The following is a 21,478-nucleotide window of genomic DNA, read 5'->3' as shown; positions in this document are numbered from 1 at the left end:
CCTATTACTCAAAAAAATTTTTTTTTATAGTAGTCGGATCTGGATCCAGATCTTCACCAAAATCTAATCAGTTCATCCTTGTCACACATCCAACCTGCCCACCAAATTTCATCCAGATCCGTGCACAAATTTTTGAGATATCCTGCAAACAGGCACAGACAGACAGACAGACACACAAACAAACAAACAAAAACAAACAAGACAGACAGAGGGGTGAAAACATGACCTCCTTCACCTTCGGTGGCAGAGGTAATAAAATGGACCCAAATAAAACATTGCCTGAAATACAGTTTGTCATTTTACTGTTGAGACCTGCAATGGTGTTGCATCTCCAATGTTGTGGAGGTGATGGAAGAACAATATCCTGACCACTTGAAGGTGCAATTGAATGCCAAGCATATTACTAGGCCCAAGTTTCAGCTCACACCCAAATATACCAACAGGAACACTCACTTTTACAGGAATCAAAGACAAGGGAACGGCTCACTCACAGTTCACGACGCAGTCGCCGCAAAGAGGCCTTGCTCTCTGCAAGCTCCACTGCCAGACCCCGACCAACCCCTGTGCCCATCTCTCCCAAAGGACTCGAAAGCTGAGGAACTGCAGGAACTGTGTTCAATGAACTGAGAGGGGTCTTCTGAAATTCCTCCATTTTTTGGTTCAACTCGATAATCGTCTATTGAATGTACCAGGATCACAAGACGAGAAAGAGTTGAGTACAGAGTTAGAAGCATTGGCCACATGACTCCCAAATAGTCTGTTGACCGAAAGGAGGTGGAATCTTAACTTATGCAATCTAAATGGGAAAGTAGCCCATTAGTGGAGCAATTTGCATTCACGGGGTCTACAAAATGATACATGTAATGTCATAATAATTATAATGATAACTAGAACTGCCACTTTATAACTGCTGGCAGTGATGACCGGGTACCCAGTCCGTCCGCCTTTGATACAACATGGGACTTTCTGCAGATGACAGTCGCAAAGTTTCGCATTGAAAGGATAAGCGGTGCCAGAGAAAACATTATTTAATAGTGATACAAACACAGGCCTGCTTCGAGAGGGCGCGGAACAGACGTGTTACGAACCGGGCAGCACAAAGCGTTCAATTTCGTTATTACTGGCTTCCAGATTCGAATAATCAAATAATTCTGGCTCCCAAACCGTGTGACCGATCAGGTTGAAATTTTAAACTTTTATTTCGCATGTCACCTGAATTATAAATCTGAAGTTTCGCATATATAGAGGCAGCGGTTCCAGAGTAAACATTAATTAATATTTATCCTTCAATCCAATATGGCGGCCAAACCATGCGACTTGTGATGTCATAATTTGCAGCACGTGTGCAAACACGATGGTGGATGATAACTGCAAATTTTCGCTTCTCCAGGTTAAGCAGTTCCAGAGAAAACATTATTTAATATTTTTCTTAAAACCAACATGGCTGCCAAACCCTGGGCCCGATCCCGTTGAAATTTCAAATCCTCATTCCGCATGAGCGTTCCACCATAAACTTGATGTTTCACATTTATTGATGCAGTAGTTCAAGAGTAAACATTAATTAATATTTTTCCTTCAATCCAATATGGCTGCCAAACGTTGCGTCGTACCTCAAAAGGGGGTGAGAACTTTTTATTCGTCATGGAGAGACGGTCATAGTGGTCGAGTTTCGCCTGGATCTGTTCAGCCTTTTCAGAGAAAAAGACGTTTGAAGATATTGTTTTTCAATCCAAGATGGCTGACGAACCATGAGACCTATGACATCAGAAATTTATATTCTGCTTCCAACTGGGTATTGGAACACGTTTGTGAAGTTTCGTGTTAATCGGTAAAGGTGCGTTTTTCTATCCAAGATGGCCGCCAAACCATGTGACGTGTGATGTCATAATTTTTACCATGCCTGCATACACGATGGTAGATGATAATTACAAATTTTCGATTCGTTTGGTTCAGCGGTTCCAGAGAAAACATTATTTAATATTTTTCTTAAATCCAAGATGGCGGCCAAACCGTCTAACGTATCAATTCGAAATTAACAAACTTATATCGCCTACTTGTCCCGAATATAGTTCTGAAATCTCCCCTTCATCCGACCAGCGCTTCTGGAGAAGAAGATGTTTGAAGGTTTTAGGGTTTTTTCAAGATGGCCGCCGAACCATGTGACCGATCAAGAACAAATTAACAATCTTGAGAAAGGACCTCATGGGGAATATATGTGTGAAGTTTCGTCTTCATCTGTCTTGCCCTTCTGGAGAAGAAGATTTTTAAAATTTATTCATTTTCAATCCAAGATGGCTGCCGAACCTTGTGACCTATGATATCATAAATTTAAATTCTGCTTTCCATCGTCGACCCGAACAAGTCTGTGAAGTTTCGTGTAAATCGGATAAAGTCTATTTTTCTATCCAAGATGGCCGCCAAACCATGTGACTTCTGAGGTAAAAATTTTTTACCATGTATGCAGACTTGAGCGAGGAAGGCACTTGCAAATTTTCGCTTCGATGGCTTATGAAATACCAGAGAAAACATTATTTAATATTTTTCTTAAATCCAACATGGCGGCCAAACCATGTGACCTATCACTTTGAAATTAACAAACTTGCATCGCATACATGTCCCGAATATAGTTGTGAAATCTCGCCTTCATGGGACCAGCGCTTCTGGAGAAGAAGATGTTTGAAGGTTTTAGGGTTTTTTCAAGATGGCCGCCAAACCATGTGACGTATCAACAACAAATTAACAAACTTGAAAGAGGACATCAGGGGGAATGTACTTGTAAAGTTTCGCCTCAATCTGTCCAGCCCTTCTGGAGAAGAAGATTTTTTTAAAAAAACACTAAAAAACAAGATGGCGGCCGAATTACGTCATCGATGACGTCAAGAAAAACATTTTCGTCAGCAATTTTAGGCGTAGATGATGCTCAGAATTTTTCAGATTTTTCCTATATGGCGTTCTACTTGACGAATTTTCACCGGTATATCGCTTCACCTATGACGTCACGAAAAATCACACGTGTTCCCCATAGGGAGCTTGGTAAAATGTATCAAACGAAAAATTTTTCCATTGCAGGGTTTCTGAGATACAGAGGTCCAAAGTTTATCGTTTTTTTCAAGATGGCGCCCGCACCACATGACCAATGACGTCATAATTATAACGTGATTGTGCTATCAAAAAAGATACATACTGTGGTGAAAATTTTGTGTCGATCGGACTTAGTATCCCAGAGAAAATGATTTTTAAAGCGAAAAAGGGTGCAAAATGCCGGCGGAAAAAGAAAAATAATAATAACTAGAACTGCCACTTTATAACTGCTGGCAGTGATGACCGGGTACCCAGACGTGTCGGCCTTTGATACAACATGGGACTTTCTGCAGATGACAGTCGCAAAGTTTCGCATTGAAAGGATAAGCGGTGCCAGAGAAAACATTATTTAATAGTGATACAAACACAGGCCTGCTTCGAGAGGGCGCGGAACAGACGAGTTCTGAACCGGGCAGCACAAAGCGTTCAATTTCGTTATTACTGGCTTCTAGATTCAAATAATTAAATAATTCTGGCTCCCAAACCGCGTGACCGATCAGGTTGAAATTTTAAACTTTTGTTTCGCATGTCACCTGAATTATAAATGTGAAGTTTCGCATATACAGAGGAAGCGGTTCCAGAGTAAACATTAATTAATATTTATCCTTCAATCCAAGATGGCGGCCAAACCATGTGACTTCTGATGTCATAATTTTCACCACATGTGCAAACACAATTGTAGACGATAAGTGCAAATTTTCGCTTCTCCAGGTTAAGCAGTTCCAGAGAAAACATTATTTAATATTTTTCTTAAAACCAACATGGCTGCCAAACCCTGCGCCCGATCCCGTTGAAATTTCAAACCCTCATTCCGCATGACTGTTGCACCATAAAGGTGATGCTTCACATTTATTGATGCAGTAGTACCAGAGTAAACATTAATTAATATTTTTCCTTCAATCCAATATGGCTGCCAAACGTTGCGTCGTACCTCAAAAGGGGGTTGGAACTTTTTATTCGTCAAGGAGAGGCGGTCATAGTGGTCGAGTTTCGCCTGGATCTGTTCAGCCGTTTCAGAGAAAAAGACGTTTGAAGATATTGTTTTTCAATCCAAGATGGCTGACGAACCATGTGACCTATGACATCAGAAATTTATATTCTGCTTCCAACTGGGTATTGGAACACGGTTGTGAAGTTTCGTGTTAATCGGTTAAGGTGCGTTTTTCTATCCAAGATGGCCGCTAAACCATGTGACGTGTGACGTCATAATTTTTATCATGCGTGCATAATGCCCTCTCGATGATAATTACAAATTTTCGATTCGTTTGGTTAAGCGGTTCCAGAGAAAACATTATTTAATATTTTTCTTAAATCCAAGATGGCGGCCAAACCATGTGACTTATCAATTCGAAATTAACAAACTTATATCGCCTTACTCTCCCGAATATAGTTCTGAAATCTCCCCTTCAGTGGACCAGCGCTTCTGGAGAAGAAGATGTTTGAAGGTTTTAGGGTTTTTCAAGATGGCCGCCAAACCATGTGACCGATCAAGAAGAAATTAACAAACTTGAGAAAGGATCTCATGGGGAATATATCTGTGAAGTTTCGTCTTAATCTGTCTTGCCCTTCTGGAGAAGAAGATTTTTAAAATTTATTCATTTTCAATCCAAGATGGCTGCCGAACCTTGTGACCTATGATATCATAAATTTAAATTCTGCTTTCCATCGTCGACCCGAACAAGTGTGTGAAGTTTCGTGAAAATCGGATAAGGCCTATTTTTCTATCCAAGATGGCCGCCAAACCATGTGACTTCTGAGGTAAAAAATTTTTACCATGTATGCAGACTTGAGGGAGGAAGGCAATTGCAAATTTTCGCTTCGATGGCTTATGAAATACCAGAGAAAACATTATTTAATATTTTTCTTAAATCCAACATGGCGGCCAAACCATGTGACCTATCACTTTGAAATTAACAAACTTGCATCGCATACATGTCCCGAATATAGTTGTGAAATCTCGCCTTCATGGGACCAGCGCTTCTGGAGAAGAAGATGTTTGAAGGTTTTAGGGTTCATTCAAGATGGCCGCCAAACCATGTGACGTATCAACAACAAATTAACAAACTTGAAAGAGGACATCAGGGGGAATGTACCTGTAAAGTTTCGCCTTAATCTGTCCAGCCCTTCTGGAGAAGAAGATTTTTTTTTAAAAACACTAAAAAACAAGATGGCGGCCGAATTACGTCATCGATGACGTCAAGAAAAACATTTTCCGCAGCAATTTTAGGCGTAGATGATGCTCAGAATTTTTCAGATTTTTCCTATATGGCGTTCTACTTGGACGAATTTTCACTGGAATATCGCTTCACCTATGACGTCACGAAAAATCACACGTGTTCCCCATAGGGAGCTTAGTAAAATGTATCAAGCGAAAAATTTTCCATTGCACGGTTTCCGAGATACAGATGTCCAAAGTTTATCGCTTTTTTCAAGATGGCGACCGTACCACGTGACCAATGACGTCATAATTATAACGTGATTGTGCTATCAAAAAAGATACATACTGTGGTGAAAATTTTGTGTCGATCGGACTTAGTATCCCAGAGAAAATGGTTTTTAAAGCGAAAAAGGGTGCAAAATGCCGGCGGAAAAAGAAAAATAATAATAATAATAATAATAAACAGAAGAAAAACAATAGGGTACCCTGTACTCACAGGGTACCCTAATAACTAGAACTGCCACTTTATAACTGCTGGCAGTGATGACCGGGTACCCAGAAGTGTCCGCCTTTGACACAACTGATACAACATGAGACTTAAATCAGTCGCAAAGTTTTGCATTGATAGGATAAGCGGTGCCAGAGAAAACATTATTTAATGGTGATACAAACACAGGACTGCTTCGAGACGGCGCGGAACAGACGAGTTACGAACCAGGCAGCACAAAACGTTCAATTTCGTTATTACTGGCGACCAGATTCAAATAATTAAATAATTCTGGCTGCCAAACCACACGGCCGATCAGGTTGAAATTTTAAACTTTTGTTTCACATGTAGCCTAAATTATAAATATGAAGTTTCGCATATATAGAAGTAGTGGTTCCAGAGTAAACATGAATTAATATTTATCCTTCAATCTAAGATGGCGGCCAAACCATGTGACTTGTGACCTCATAATTTTTACCATGTATGCAGATATCATGGACGATGACAGACGCAAATTTTCGCTTCGATAGGTTAAGCAGTTCCAGAGAAAACATTATTTAATATTTCTCTTAAATTCAACATGGCTGCCAAACCATGTGACCTATCAATTAGAAATTAACAAACTTGTATTCCCTACTCATGTGCAATAGGGGTGTGAAGTTTCCCTTGATCAGATCAGGTGTTCTGGAGAAGAAGATGTTTGAAGGTTTTAAGGTAAATTCAAGATGGCCGCCAAACCATGTGACCAATCAAGAACAAATTAACAAAGTTGAGAAAGGACCTCATGGGGAATATATGTGTGAAGTTTCGGCTTAATCTGTCTTGCCTTTCTGGAGAAGAAGATTTTAAAAATTTATTCATTTTCAATCCAAGATGGCTGACGAACCATGTGACCTATGACATCACAAATTTAGATTCTGCTTCCTACTGGGTATTGGAACACGTTTATGAAGTTTCGTGTTAATCGGTAAAGGTGCGTTTTTCTATCCAAGATGGCCGCCAAACCATGTGACGTGTGACATCATAATTTTTACCACGCGTGTATACACGACGGTAGATGATAATTGCAAACTTTCGATTCGTTAGGTTAAGCGGTTCCAGAGAAAACATTATTTAATATTTTTCTTAAATCCAAGATGGCGGCCAAACCATGTGACTTATCAATTCGAAATTAACAAACTTATATCGCCTTCCTGTCCCGAATATAGTTCTGAAATCTCCCTTCATTGGGCCAACGCTTCTGGAGAAGAAGATGTTTGAAGGTTTTCGGGTTTTTTCAAGATGGCCGCCAAACCATGTGACCGATCAAAGAACAAATTAACAAACTTGAGAAAGGACCTCATGGGGAATATATGTGTGAAGTTTCGTCTTCATCTGTCTTGCCCTTCTGGAGAAGAAGATTTTTAAAATTTATTCATTTTCAATCCAAGATGGCTGCCGAACCTTGTGACCTATGATATCATAAATTTAAATTCTGCTTTCCCTCGTCGACCGAACAACTATGTGAAGTTTCGTGTAAATCGGATAAGGTCTATTTTTCTATCCAAGATGGCCGCCAAACCATGTGACTTCTGAGGTAAAAATTTTTTACCATGTATGCAGACCTGAGGGACGAAGGCACTTGCAAATTTTCGCTTCGATGGCTTATGAAATTCCAGAGAAAACATTATTTAATATTTTTCTTAAATCCAACATGGCGGCCAAACCACGTGACCTATCACTTCGAAATTAACAAACTTGTATCGCATGCATTTCACGAATATAGTTCTGAAATCTCGCCTTCATTGGACCAGCGCTTCTGGAGAAGAAGATGTTTGAAGGTTTTAGGGTTTTTTCAAGATGGCCGCCAAACCATGTGACGTATCAACAACAAATTAACAAACTTGAAAGAGGACCTCAGGGAGAATGTGCGTGTTAAGTTTCGCCGCAATCTGCACAGCCGTTCTGGAGAAGAAGATTTTTTTAAAAAAAACACTAAAAAACAAGATGGCGGCCGAATTACGTCATCGATGACGTCAAAAAAAACATTTTTGACGATGAATTTTGGTGGAGATGACGCTCAGAATTTTTCAGATTTTTCCTATATGGCGTTCTACTTGACGAATTTTCACCGGTATATCGCTTCACCTATGACGTCACGAAAAATCACACGTGTTCCCCATAGGGAGCTTAGTAAAATGTATCAAACGAAAAAATTTTCCATTGCACGGTTTCCGAGATACAGATATCCAAAGTTTATCGCTTTTTTCAAGATGGCGACCGTACCACGTGACCAATGATGTCATAATTATAACGTGATTGTGCTATCAAAAAAGATACATACTATGGTGAAAATTTTCTGTCGATCGGACTTAGTGTTCCAGAGAAAATGATTTTTAAAGCGAAAAAGGGTGCAAAATGCCGGCGGAAAAATAATAATAATAATAATAATGCGTAATAATAATAATAATAAACAGAAGGAAAACAATAGGGTACCCTGTACTCACAGGGTACCCTAATAATAATAAACAGAAGAAAAACAATAGGGTACCCTGTACTGACAGGGTACCCTAACTAGAACTGCCACTTTATAACTGCTGGCAGTGATGACCGGGTACCCAAACGTGTCCGCCTTTGACACAACTGATACAACATGAGACTTAAATCATCGTCGCAAAGTTTCGCATTCATCGGAAAAGCGGTGCCTGAGAAAACATGATTTAATGGTGATACAAACACAGGCCTGCTTCGCGACGGCGCAGAACAGACGAGTTACGAACCGGGCAGCACAAAGCGTTCAATTTCCTTATTACTGGCGAACAGATTAAAATGATTAAATAATTCTGGCTGCCAAACCACGCGATCGATCAGGTTGAAATTTTAAACTTTTGTTTCGCATGTCGGCTCAATTTCAAATGTGAAGTTTCGTATATACAGAAGCAGCGGTTCCAGAGTAAACATTAATTAATATTTATCCTTCAATCCAAGATGGCGGCCAAACCATGTGACTTGTGATGTCATAATTTTCACCACATCTGCAAACAGGATCGGAGACGATAAGTGCAAATTTTCGCTTCGCCAGGTTAAGCAGTTCCAGAGAAAACATTATTTAATATTTTCTTAAAACCAACATGGCTGCCAAACCCTGGGCCCGATCCCGTTGAAATTTCAAACCCTCATTCCGCATGCGCGTTCCACCATAAAGGTGCTGTTTCATATTTATTGATGCAGTAGTTCCAGAGTAAACATTAATTAATATTTTTCCTTCAATCCACTATGGCTGCCAAACGTTGCGTCGTACCTCAAAAGAGGGTGAGAACTTTTTATTCGTCATGGAGAGGCGGTCATAGTGGTGGAGTTTCCCCTGGATCTGTTCAGCCGTTTCAGAGAAAAAGACGTTTGAAGATATTGTTTTTCAATCCAAGATGGCTGACGAACCATGTGACCTATGACATCAGAAATTTATATTCTGCTTCCAACTGGGTATTGGAACACGGTTGTGAAGTTTCGTGTTAATCGGTTAAGGTGCGTTTTTCTATCCAAGATGCCCGCCAAACCATGTGACGTGTGACGTCATAATTTTTATCATGCGTGCATAATGCCCTCTCGATGATAATTACAAATTTTCGATTCGTTTGGTTAAGCGGTTCCAGAGAAAACATTATTTAATATTTTTCTTAAATCCAAGATGGCGGCCAAACCATGTGACTTATCAATTCGAAATTAACAAACTTATATCGCCTTACTCTCCCGAATATAGTTCTGAAATCTCCCCTTCAGTGGACCAGCGCTTCTGGAGAAGAAGATGTTTGAAGGTTTTAGGGTTTTTTCAAGATGGCCGCCAAACCATGTGACCGATCAAGAAGAAATTAACAAACTTGAGAAAGGATCTCATGGGGAATATATCTGTGAAGTTTCGTCTTAATCTGTCTTGCCCTTCTGGAGAAGAAGATTTTTAAAATTTATTCATTTTCAATCCAAGATGGCTGCCGAACCTTGTGACCTATGATATCATAAATTTAAATTCTGCTTTCCATCGTCGACCCGAACAAGTGTGTGAAGTTTCGTGAAAATCGGATAAGGTCTATTTTTCTATCCAAGATGGCCGCCAAACCATGTGACTTCTGAGGTAAAAGTTTTTTACCATGTATGCAGACTTGAGGGAGGAAGGCAATTGCAAATTTTCGCTTCGATGGCTTATGAAATACCAGAGAAAACATTATTTAATATTTTTCTTAAATCCAACATGGCGGCCAAACCATGTGACCTATCACTTTGAAATTAACAAACTTGCATCGCATACATGTCCCGAATATAGTTGTGAAATCTCGCCTTCATGGGACCAGCGCTTCTGGAGAAGAAGATGTTTGAAGGTTTTAGGGTTTTTTCAAGATGGCCGCCAAACCATGTGACGTATCAACAACAAATTAACAAACTTGAAAGAGGACCTCAGGGGAATGTACCTGTAAAGTTTCGCCTTAATCTGTCCAGCCCTTCTGGAGAAGAAGATTTTTTTTAAAAAACACTAAAAACAAGATGGCGGCCGAATTACGTCATCGATGACGTCAAGAAAAACATTTTCCGCAGCAATTTTAGGCGTAGATGATGCTCAGAATTTTTCAGATTTTTCCTATATGGCGTTCTACTTGACGAATTTTCACTGGAATATCGCTTCACCTATGACGTCACGAAAAATCACACGTGTTCCCCATAGGGAGCTTAGTAAAATGTATCAAGCGAAAAAATTTTCCATTGCACGGTTTCCGAGATACAGATGTCCAAAGTTTATCGCTTTTTTCAAGATGGCGACCGTACCACGTGACCAATGACGTCATAATTATAACGTGATTGTGCTATCAAAAAAGATACATACTGTGGTGAAAATTTTGTGTCGATCGGACTTAGTATCCCAGAGAAAATGGTTTTTAAAGCGAAAAAGGGTGCAAAATGCCGGCGGAAAAAGAAAAATAATAATAATAATAATAATAAACAGAAGAAAAACAATAGGGTACCCTGTACTCACAGGGTACCCTAATAATAATAATAAACAGAAGAAAAACAATAGGGTACCCTGTACTGACAGGGTACCCTAATAAAGAACATGTACGACAGTACAAGCCTGGTGTTGGCTTAGTGGTTAGGGTGGTGGCTTTGGATCCTCGGGTCCCGAGTTTGAGCCCCATTGGCCACCGAATTGACACCAGGGGGTTGACTCAGCCTGTCATCTTTCCGAAGTCGGCGAAATGAACACCAGTAAACCGGTAATAGGGGTGCATCAACAGCATAGTCACGCCCCGAACCAATGATGCAACCAGCAGCCAAAAAGGCAGCACATGATGGGAACTACAGTATACTATAGTACATACTCCCATTTGATTACATTTAACATGGTTATAGAATGTAGCAAGTTCGCCTTCCAAATTCAAACTGCAATAGATAAATAAAAAATTTAATGGGATACTACGATGTGGCTTGCTGCTTGTGAAAGAACATTTCCTTGTACTGGCATCAAAGACAAGGGATGTGAAAGGTTTTTTTTGGGGGGGGGGTTCGTTTGCAGGTGTCTCCTGCGACATGTGATGTCACATTTACTGCAAATGGCATCCCCACAAGAAAAAGTGTGTGTGTTGCCAGGTGTCGAGATAAAAACTCAGCTACACAGGTCCCACAAAGCTTCAGGATGATGGACGAAAGGAAGTCAACCAACATTGACAAGATGATTTGAAGTTGCACAACAAGTTTATGGAGACTGGTAGGAAGAGGAAGGGGACAAGCTGGCCAAGCACATGTGGTGAGAATGTTGAACATGTCCGTGAGCAGTTCCCACAAGTCCATTCCGGTGATCATGTTGACAATATAAAACTTACAGAAATGTATTTTTTTTTTTTTTTACACATGTAGCAAAGAGCATTGTTCTATCAGCAAACAGCAAACATCACCCCACCAAGGACAGCACCATATGACACACATTTACAGAGAGAATTGTGGTCCTCTCCCCACCCTAAATCCCCCAGGACTACAATTTTCTTGAAACCACCTGAAACCTTCCTGTGCATCCCATTAAAAAAACCACCAATTTTCTACCCATTCTGTCCAGCGGTTGAGGAGTGCATGAAAGACACACACACACACACACACACACACACACACACACACACACACACACACACACACACACACACACACACACACACACACACACACACACATACACCTCAGGAAGCAAAGTTCGCTCCGACATTGTACCCTGTTGCTCAGCACACTAATGGGGTGTGAAGAATGTGAGATGCGAACAGCCGGCCCAGCATGGGCAAAGTGAGCACAGTCACACTCCCCCAGAGAAGCAAAATATAAGAGCGGATTCCACCATGGGACGGCATCCCATGTCCGACTGGGGGATCAGCGAGGGAAAGAATCTTCAGCTCCAAACGGATGAACCCTCCCCCCTCCCTTCCTTGAAACCCGAGCATATTATTGGTTCATGAAAAAATATTTTCACAGAAAAAATAAGTCACCACTATATTCGTTATTGGTGTCTGTCCCAAGCATAGCTCCGTGTGTTTTGATCCGATCCTGATAAAATTTTGGTGGGAGGTTTATATCATGATCTCGTTGTGTTTTCCTGAGAATGGGCGTGGTGCGCCCATTATGGGCGGAGCCTCGCCCAAAAAAAAACATGTGTTTTTAGGGGGTAGCGAATTTCAATTTGCATCTTCTCCTTGGGGGTTTGTCGAATCTGAAAGGGGTTTCGGTATTTGGTTAGCCCAATGGCACCTGCATAGCCCCACGGAGCTCGATTTTTCATTTTCTTCCCAAGGTCAAGGTCACGAACTGAGAAAATTGCGAATTTTGACATAAAAATCATACGACCGCCCAAACTTTGAGAGCGAGGATGACAATATTTTTTATGCATAATATTGAGGTCATTCCCCACCTAAAGTCAAGAAACTATTTTTCTCTATGTCGAACACCTTGCCCGTGGCGCCCCCTTCAAGTTTGTTTTTATGCTGATGTCAAAGTATGGATAATCTGAGGAGTGTGAAATGCCATATAGCCTATATGACGTTATATTGTTCCTGGAATGTTCCAGAGGAAGTTTTGCACCAAAGGTCATAATCCTTGACCTTTGACCTTTAAAGTTCACAAAGGTCAAATTTTCAAAGTTGTGGGAATCGAACCGGGTTTTCGACCTTCTTCGACGAACTAACTCCAATAAGCTATAGCACGTATCCTGTTTCCTTATTTTAATGTCCACAACATTGTTTTGGGACTTTTAAAGGTTATGCAAAGGTCAAATTTTGAAAGTTGTTGAACGAAACCGGGTTTTCGACATTTTGCAGCTAATAACCCGTCACTCGTACCACATCATGTTGATCATTTTTATAACTTGGTCAAAAATTATCATATCGTCTCATCCTTGACTTCTGAAACAATCCACATCATCAAATACTGCTCATGAACCATTGCCATCTCCAGACTTGTAATTATTATATTCCATCCATCATGACGATACTCTATGCAGAGCATTGGTGCTGCCTCAGCAGTCTCCTCGGCTATTGGGCACAATGCTCGACGGGTCGCCACTCCGACACAGGATACCAGCAAGCTCTTGCTCTCTTTGTCAACCTTGGAAGGATGACAGGCAGAGTTAACCCCACGTGGTATTAGTCCTGGGGCTGATTCTCAGAAGGGGCCTAAAATGAAAGTTTACTGCACCCCCCTGCCAACATAGGTTTTATGTGTTTTTCTTGTATATTGATCTATAAAGGTGATGATTTTAAAACATTACCCCTTCTAAAAAGGGTCCATTTGAAGTTTTTGGGGGCATTTTTGATACCAGGTATACCGCTTTAGCGCTAAAATAGGTTTTTGTGCTAGGGATGGGTGGGTATATTACATTGCAGTTAGGTTTGCTCAGAGTGCACATAGACAAATTAAATACAAATCCAGGTGTTTGATTTTGTTTTAGGAGATATTTTCGCTAGAAATTGTGCGAAAATAATGGAAAGATTGTGTGAAAATGATAAAAAAAAAGTGTGAAAATGGTAAAAAAAATTGTGCGAAAATTATCAAAATTTTGTTAAAATTACGACAAAATACGATGTTTTGTCACTAACATCATAAACTATTATAGAAATTCGCATTCTAGTATATTTCTTGATGTTGAATGTTGCAAATAGTGTCTGGTGCTTATTCAGTGTGAATTGCATTCGCATTCGATTAACACTGGGAGCATGGGGGGGGGGGGTGATACCCTCCCCACACTAAGGTTTTTCATACGTCATTTCTAAACGGTTCAATAAGTCAACATACAATTTTTAATAGCTGTGGACAGAAACATGCCAGTGTAAACTTTTTCCATTAGTGTAGGGGGGGGCTACCATAATTAAATAATTGCCTCTACCACGGGGGGGGGGGGTACCATAATTAAATAATTGCCCCTACCACGGGGGGGGGGAGGGTACCACCCCTCTATGTGAATTCTTTCTAACAGAGTGAATTAGACCATTATTTTATATCCAAGGTACTCACCAATAGAACAAAAAAATAGCCAAAAATATATCTATTAAAGGTAAAAAAAATATATAGTAATGCCTAGTCGGCCTTGTTGACAGATCATACTCAAACAGGAATCTGACGTTAGTCCGACTGCAATGATGCTTTTTATATGGCATCTCCCAGCTCTTTCTCGTTATTTCTCAGGTCAGGTCAGGTATGGGAGCATGTGCCAGAACAGCGCGTCGCTGCGTCCACTTTCCGCCGGTACTCCAGGGGCCTCCGTCTGGCCATCCCCCAGGCAGATGCCAGGCCCATCCCCATCTCCTTGAGATGATGGTCAACCTGCTGCAACCATGAGGCACGTGGTCGGCCCACTGGCCTCCTCCACTCATGAGACTCCCTCGCTGAGAGAATCTGGTGAGCAGGATCAGCGTCAGGAAAACGAGCCACATGTCCATACAGCCGCAGCTGACGCTCACGGACTATGCAGGTAACAAATCTCATCCGAGTCTCTCTCAGCAACCGCTCGTTGGACACAAAATCCGACCAGCGATAGCCAAGGATTCTCCGAAGAGACCTGGTACCAAAGGAATTAAGTCTCCGTCTCAGATCCTTGGTCAAAGTCCAAGTCTCGCACCCATAGAGCAAGACTGGAAGTACCAAGGACCTGAAGACTCGGACTTTCGTCCTCCCGCACAGGTACGGCAGCGCCACACCCCATGATCCAGTGAATCCATGACTCCTCAGGCCCGACCCAGACGTCTATTGACCTCCGGCTCACAACCTGCGGAGACATGAATATCACTGCCAAGGTAAGTGAATCTCTCCACGACCTCAACATCCTCACCACAAACAGACACAGACAGGACAGCAGCATCCAAGATGTCACCGAAAGCCTGGATCTTTGTTTTGACCCAAGAAATCCGTAATCCCAACGGCTCCGACTCCTCATTCAGCACCTCGAGGGCCCCCAAGAGGATGTCTAAAGTCTCCACAAGATGACTGCATCATCTGCAAAATCAAGGTCCGAGATCTTGACATTGCCAAACGATGCACCGCAACTTGATCTCTCCGACATCCTCCCAAAAATCCAGTCCATACAAGTGCTGAAAAGTGTGGGGGCAAGTACACATCCCTGACGAACTCCTGTAACAACTGGAAATAAGTCAGAGGCGGTACCACCACACTTCACAGCACTCTTAGTACCAGAGTAGAGTTCAGACATCAGATCGATCAGTTTTGGTGGCACCCCACGAAGACCAAGAATCCTCCAGAGGACATCCCGATTCACTGAATCGAACGCTTTACAGAGATCAACATAGGCTGCAAGCAGCCCCTGCCGAAACTCTCGTCTGCGTTCAGTGAGGACACGAAGTGCAAGGATACGGTCAATCGTTGACCTCTTTGGTGTAAAGCCTGACTGCTCTGGACGCTGGTGCTCAAGCAGATGGTGGCGAACCCTATCGAGAATTATCCGAGCAAAGACCTTGCCCGGCACTGAGAGCAGCGTCACCCCTCGGTAGTTGTTGCAGTCTTGGCGATCACCTTCCCTTTCCAGAGAGGGACAACAAGGCCCCTCTTCCAGTCAGTTGGGATGATGCCTGTGTTCCAGGCAGAGCACAAAACTGCATGCAACGACGCGAGTGCAGCATTTCCACCAGCCTTGAGAAGTTCGGCATGGATGCCACAGATCCCTGGAGCTTTGCCCCGTTTCAACTGGTTCACCGCAGCCCGTGTTTCCACAAGCGTAGGTGGACCACAGTTGATTCGAGGGTCAGCAACAGGGATTGTAACACCCTTGACGTCCAACTCGACAGCTGGGGGATCAGCCTGGTACAACCGCTCAAAGTAACCGGCCCAGCGGGCCTTCACTTCAGACTCCTCTGTCAAGAGCCTACCACTCTCTGCTCGAACTGCAGTGCTCCGAGGGATGGGCTTGGATGAACGTAATGCGCGAATTCCCTGTAAGCGGGACGAGAATCACCTGTCCACAGGTGATGCTCTACCCCTCACAGATTCCTCGCACATAGGCCTCCTTGTCCACCCTCAGTGCACGTACAGTTTTACGCCTCAGCTCCCTGAACAGCTCAGCTCTGCCATTCAGCCTGGCCCTGCGACTCTGGTCAATGGTATCCAGTGTCCCTTGAGAGACAAAATTCTTCTTTGCCCTGGGGTGAACTCCAAGGCATCCACCGGCAACATCAAGGACGGTGGTCTTGAAGGTGCTCCACAACTCTTCAGGACCCCCCAAAGCACCCAGACCCCCCAAGTGTCCACTCAGCCTGTTCGCAAACTCCTCAGCTACTCTCTCATCCCTGAGCTTGGCAACATCCAGCCTAGGCTGGGATGGTACCATTCTCCAGGATTTAAGGTGCAGCTTTAGAGTTGCTACAACAAGCCTGTGGTCAGTATTAAGGAACTGAGCACTCCGGTAGACCCTGCAGTTCTGGATCATCCTCCAACGACCGTCAATGAGGACATGGTCAATCTCCTTTGCCACACCGCCAGCGTTGGAGTACCAAGTCCAGCGATGAGCTTGCGGCGCTGAAACCATGAACCAGCCACCCTAAGTCCATGACTTCTTGCAAAGTCAAGGAACTTAGTGCTATTCTGGTTCATAGTTCCTGACCCATGGGGACCAACACACACCTCATAACCATCCCTATCAGTTCCAGTCGATGCATTGAAATCCCCCAAGACTAGAAGTGTATCTCGTCTGGGGCACTGATCAACCACAGACTCGAGTGTGGCGTAGAATGTGTCCTTCACGGTAAGATCACTCGCCTCAGTCGGAGCATAAATAGAGACCAGGGAAATGACACCTAAGGAGTGACGAATCCTTAATCTCATAATTACCTCAATTATCATTGGGGTCAGCTTATTGGACACAGCTACAGCAACTCCTTGGGTATGGTAACCATCAGAGCGACCAGACCAATAGTAGGTGTAACCACCCACCATTATCTCACCGCAATCCGGTCTCCGAACCTCAGAGAGAGCTGCAATCCCGATGTCCAAACGCTTGAGCTCAGATGATAACAGAGACAGGTGATCATCCTCTCTTAGGGATAGGACATTCCAGGCACCCACCCGAAGGGACCGCCTCAGGTTAACCCAAGGAGACCGCCGTCTGGTGGACGACACCTCAGCACCACTCCGACACACTCTCCCGCAATCTGACCCAGGGATGTTACCCCCGGGTTTCCCTCTCCTATCAAAGATTGGGGGACCCGAAGGCGGTGCCCCAATCCCATCATCCGGTGAGCTGCCCTGCGAAAGGAAGCTGCACAGGAGGTACTCCCACCGAGTGGGTTTTCAGATTTTTTTGCGTGTTTGCGTTTTGCGGAATGAAGCGTTTTTACGGTGCTGGGAATGCAAATCTGCCACCAACCTCCTAATAAGAAGTGACCCAACTGCAGGAGGACGTCCGCAGACACAGTTGGGCACTAGATATGGATGGCCGTTGGCTCACAAGGAGCTCCTCCGCCCTTTGACAGGTTTTGTTTTTAATCCTGCTGGGTGTCCATATCCAAACACCCTCCTCACCAGAAAACCTGGTGGGGGAGACGGTTTAGTCGCCGACAACCCGACCATGGAACAGGTTAGTACAGGTTTACATTGTACCTGTAGCAGGTCACAGATCGAACCTGACCTGACAATAGTTATTTCTCAGTGACTAGTTATTCACTGTGCTCCTTTTCTCTTTCAGCATTCCTTCCAACTGTGGGTCTATACAGTTCTTTCCGCAACTTGCAAATGACTGAATGATGACTGACAAAGCCCAACCTGCAGCTGAAGCTGTGATGAAGTTTGGCCATGCACCAGAAGGAAAGCGACTAAGACTTTCGATAAACTGGGACAAATGCCTTTGCCATGGATTTTCATCCAGCGTTGGAAAACCGGAGAAATTCACACAGACATCATGGCAGAAATTCTGCCAAGCTGCTACACGTCGGCAAGATGGTATATACGATCTATTTAAAGATTACATTGATGGTGAGGAGCCTCTGCCAAAGGATGTAACACAGCTGGTGAAGCACCACAACTGCTATGCTTCGTATGTCCTGGAGAAATCAATCAACCTTATTTCTGACCTTTATTTCTGCCATGGAAACTATCACTAAAGCTGCAGAGATTCACAAGGATGAACGGGTACTCATGGAACTGTGTGGGGGTGCGAGAGGAGCAGCTGACCCAATAGCTGGGGACATTTTGATCCACCGATCATGCCAAAGCAGTTACACGCACAAGCGCACCCTCCTGTCTCTGCAGAAGTCCTCAACAGAAGACCAGGAAAGAGATCAGTATGACCGAGCTTTTGATGTGATTGCCGATGAGGTAAATGCAAGAGTCATTAATTAGATGGAGGTGTTGCAGATGAGTGACTTGCTGCAGCAGTACATCCAGGTGTTGGGAGACTTCGGTACCCAACAACCAGACTATCGAAGTGAAAAACTAAAGAAGCGTCTGACAAGTATCCCCCCGGATGCTACCTGGGTGCTTGACGCAATGGCCATCATCCATTCAGCAAAAACGGCACCAAACATGACATACTCACAACCTGCCTCTTCACTCTTCAACACCATCACATCTGGTTATCCAGCTGGTGCGCACAAAGACTGGGTAGTTGACACATACCCTGATATATCCATTAAGATCGCGGAGCGCAACCTGAGAAGCGATGCTGGTATGGAGAGCCTCGAAACCAAGATCTGCACAGGAACACAGAAGATTGACCAGCAGCTGAACAAGTCTCTGATGAGTGGATCCTTCAAATGTGCCCTGATAGAATTCCTCCTGAATGAATGGTCCAAGCCAGAGTATGCTGCGCAGCTGGGCCAACAAGCACTGTTCGTGACAGTTGGAGAGAGGTGCTTCAGGTTGAAGGCCAATGACCAACTAACAGAAGTCCTGAAGGCAGAAGTGGCTGAACTGAGATGCACACACAAAGAGGCAGACACCAGGCTTTTGCTTCACGCAGCACATGCAGCTGATCACGGTGCTCCTGCTGTGATCATCAAGTCCCCAGACAGTGATGTTGTAGTCATTGCCCTTTCAGTCTGCCATTGTATTAGCTCGCAGCTCATCTTTCGCACTGGCACACAACAGCAGACCCGCTACCTTGATCTTACAGCTATGGCACATACCCTGGGACGCGATATCTGCTCTGCTCTCCCAGGTTACCATGCCTTCAGTGGGTGTGACTCGACCAGTGCCTTCACTGGGCGCGGAAAGCTGTCAGGACTCAAACTTCTAAAGATCGAAAATGAATTTAGAGCCACTATGAACAGCATTGGGCAGTCCTTCAGTCTGTCAGTAGCAGAACTCGCCAGAGGAGAAGAGGCCATCTGCGCCCTGTATGGGAAGAAGCAGCACAGTAGAGTCAACGAACTGAGGCATGAGATGTTTGGCGCGCATACCACAGATCCATGCAGACTTCCGCCCTGTCAAAATGCAGCCGAGTTCCACCTACGTCGTGCCAATTACCAGGCTGCCATTTGGAGAAGATGTCTCAAGAACTGCCCACATGTACCCACTCCACATGGTCATGGCTGGGTTGTAGCTGAGAACGAGATCACCATCAAATGGTTAGATGTTTCTCTTGCCCCGACGTCTGTCATGGAATGTGTTAGCTGCTGGTGTTTGCGTTGTGCTGACCGGAGGTGCTCCTGCAGACAGAATCAACTAAGTTGCACCAGAGCATGCAGATGCAAGCCGGACCAGTGCGGGAATTCCAAAGAAACTATCGTTGATCCACTGGAATCCAACGATGAGACAGATGACGAATAGGACATTGAACAATTCATATGAATCCAGTTTTTCTTATCAGGTAAGTAAGATTTTGCTTTGTCTATAGGTCTTTTAACCTTATTTTACACGGGGTCTGAAATGACATGGGAACGTGCTAGAAACCTGAAACTTGGCCAGTTGCTACTGCCACATGCTTATTTTATAAAAATGAACTCATTTTAATTTTTGCCTCAACAATGAGCTAATTCTGACGTCAAGAATAATTAATTTTGGTGAAAATCCATGTTTTTAGTCAGTAAGTTTTAGAGTAAGAAACCCCCCCCCCCCTCCCCGAGACAAATTGCTCCCAAATTTGGTACACGTTTTTAGAAATGACGTAGAATAAACATCACCAAGTTTTAAAGTCATAACTCGAACCGTCGCGACGGTATAGGCAGAAAACAAATATGCCCCCCCCCCCCCGTGTAAAATAGGGTTAATATGTGTATTATTCAGTAATAAACATGTTTTTCAGGGTTTCGATAAACGTCCATGTAGGTTTAGTAAAGTTACAATGCCTTAGCACAATACAAAATGCTTCCTGAAGCCAACAATATTGTCCTATATGAATGCTACAATACTCAATACTGCAAAAAATGTCAGGTTTTGCCAAAACGTATCACTATATGAAATGGCTTGCAATGGGTCATTTGGACATTTTTTGAAATCAGATGTCTATAGATGATACAACATGAAAAAAAACATCAAACCTATGTTGGCAGGGGGGTGCAGCAAAACTCAAAATTTTGGAATCAGCCCCAGGACTATATTAATTCACCAGCAGAGTGGGATTTGAACTCAGGATCCTAGGATCCCAAGCCCACCACCCTAAGCATATCATTATATTGAGGGAAAGAAGACAGAAAAAAAAAAGAGGGAAAGTAGAAGGAAAGTAGAAGGAAAGTAGAGGGAAAGTAGGAAGAATAGGTTAGCATTCGTAGCGATGTGGAAAAAAAAATCAAATTGAAGAGCGGTTTGCACCATGATGACATCTGGCAAAGGATTGGTTGGCGGGGGGGGGGGTGGGAGCCGTCGGGGAAAACCTTTTTGCTCAATTGGGATGGATCCACTCTCAATGCCTTGTAGTCTGTGTGCCGAATGAGGTGACCTCAACGTCTCTGATAAAGTTTTTTTTCTCTGTGGATTATTATAGTATAGGGTCTAAGTTAACATCCTAGAGTGAGTGTGAAACTCTCACCCTTGGGCATTTTGAGAAATCCAAGATGGCGGCCAAAATGGCTTCTGCTTTTAGAAATACTACTATGGTACCCCCAAATTATGCTGGAGAGACATGTAATACATCAAAATAGGGGTTTTAGAGATGCTCAATTCAGAAATTTAGCCGAGAAAACTGGGTATTTGTTATTTTTTGAGTTATTGGCGATTTTTGGAAGAAAATACTTGCGCGAAGAGGCCCATGGTGTCCAACACAAAATGTCATACGACTTCACTAACATGACAACAACTACATATATCACAGTAGG

The 21,478-nt window shown here is 43.2% G+C and overlaps 1 protein-coding gene across 3 annotated transcripts in view; it reads right to left on the bottom strand.

The window, feature by feature from the left end:
• The window catches only part of LOC147031418 (uncharacterized), a 138,228-nt gene that overhangs the window by 99,765 nt on the left and 16,985 nt on the right, over window positions 1–21,478 (bottom strand). For all 3 annotated transcript variants that reach the window (XM_085862820.1, XM_085862802.1, XM_085862811.1), the window contains exon 8: window positions 492–676. In XM_085862820.1, coding sequence (XP_085718946.1) covers window positions 492–676 — 185 coding nt within the window. The remainder of the gene's footprint in view (window positions 1–491; window positions 677–21,478) is intronic.

Source organism: Eptatretus burgeri, chromosome 2 (assembly GCF_056783735.1).
Source record: "Eptatretus burgeri isolate ZD-2024b chromosome 2, Ebu_testis_v1, whole genome shotgun sequence".
Classification (NCBI taxonomy): Eukaryota; Metazoa; Chordata; class Myxini; order Myxiniformes; family Myxinidae; genus Eptatretus; species Eptatretus burgeri.
This window is presented reverse-complemented; position numbering and strand designations above follow the sequence as displayed.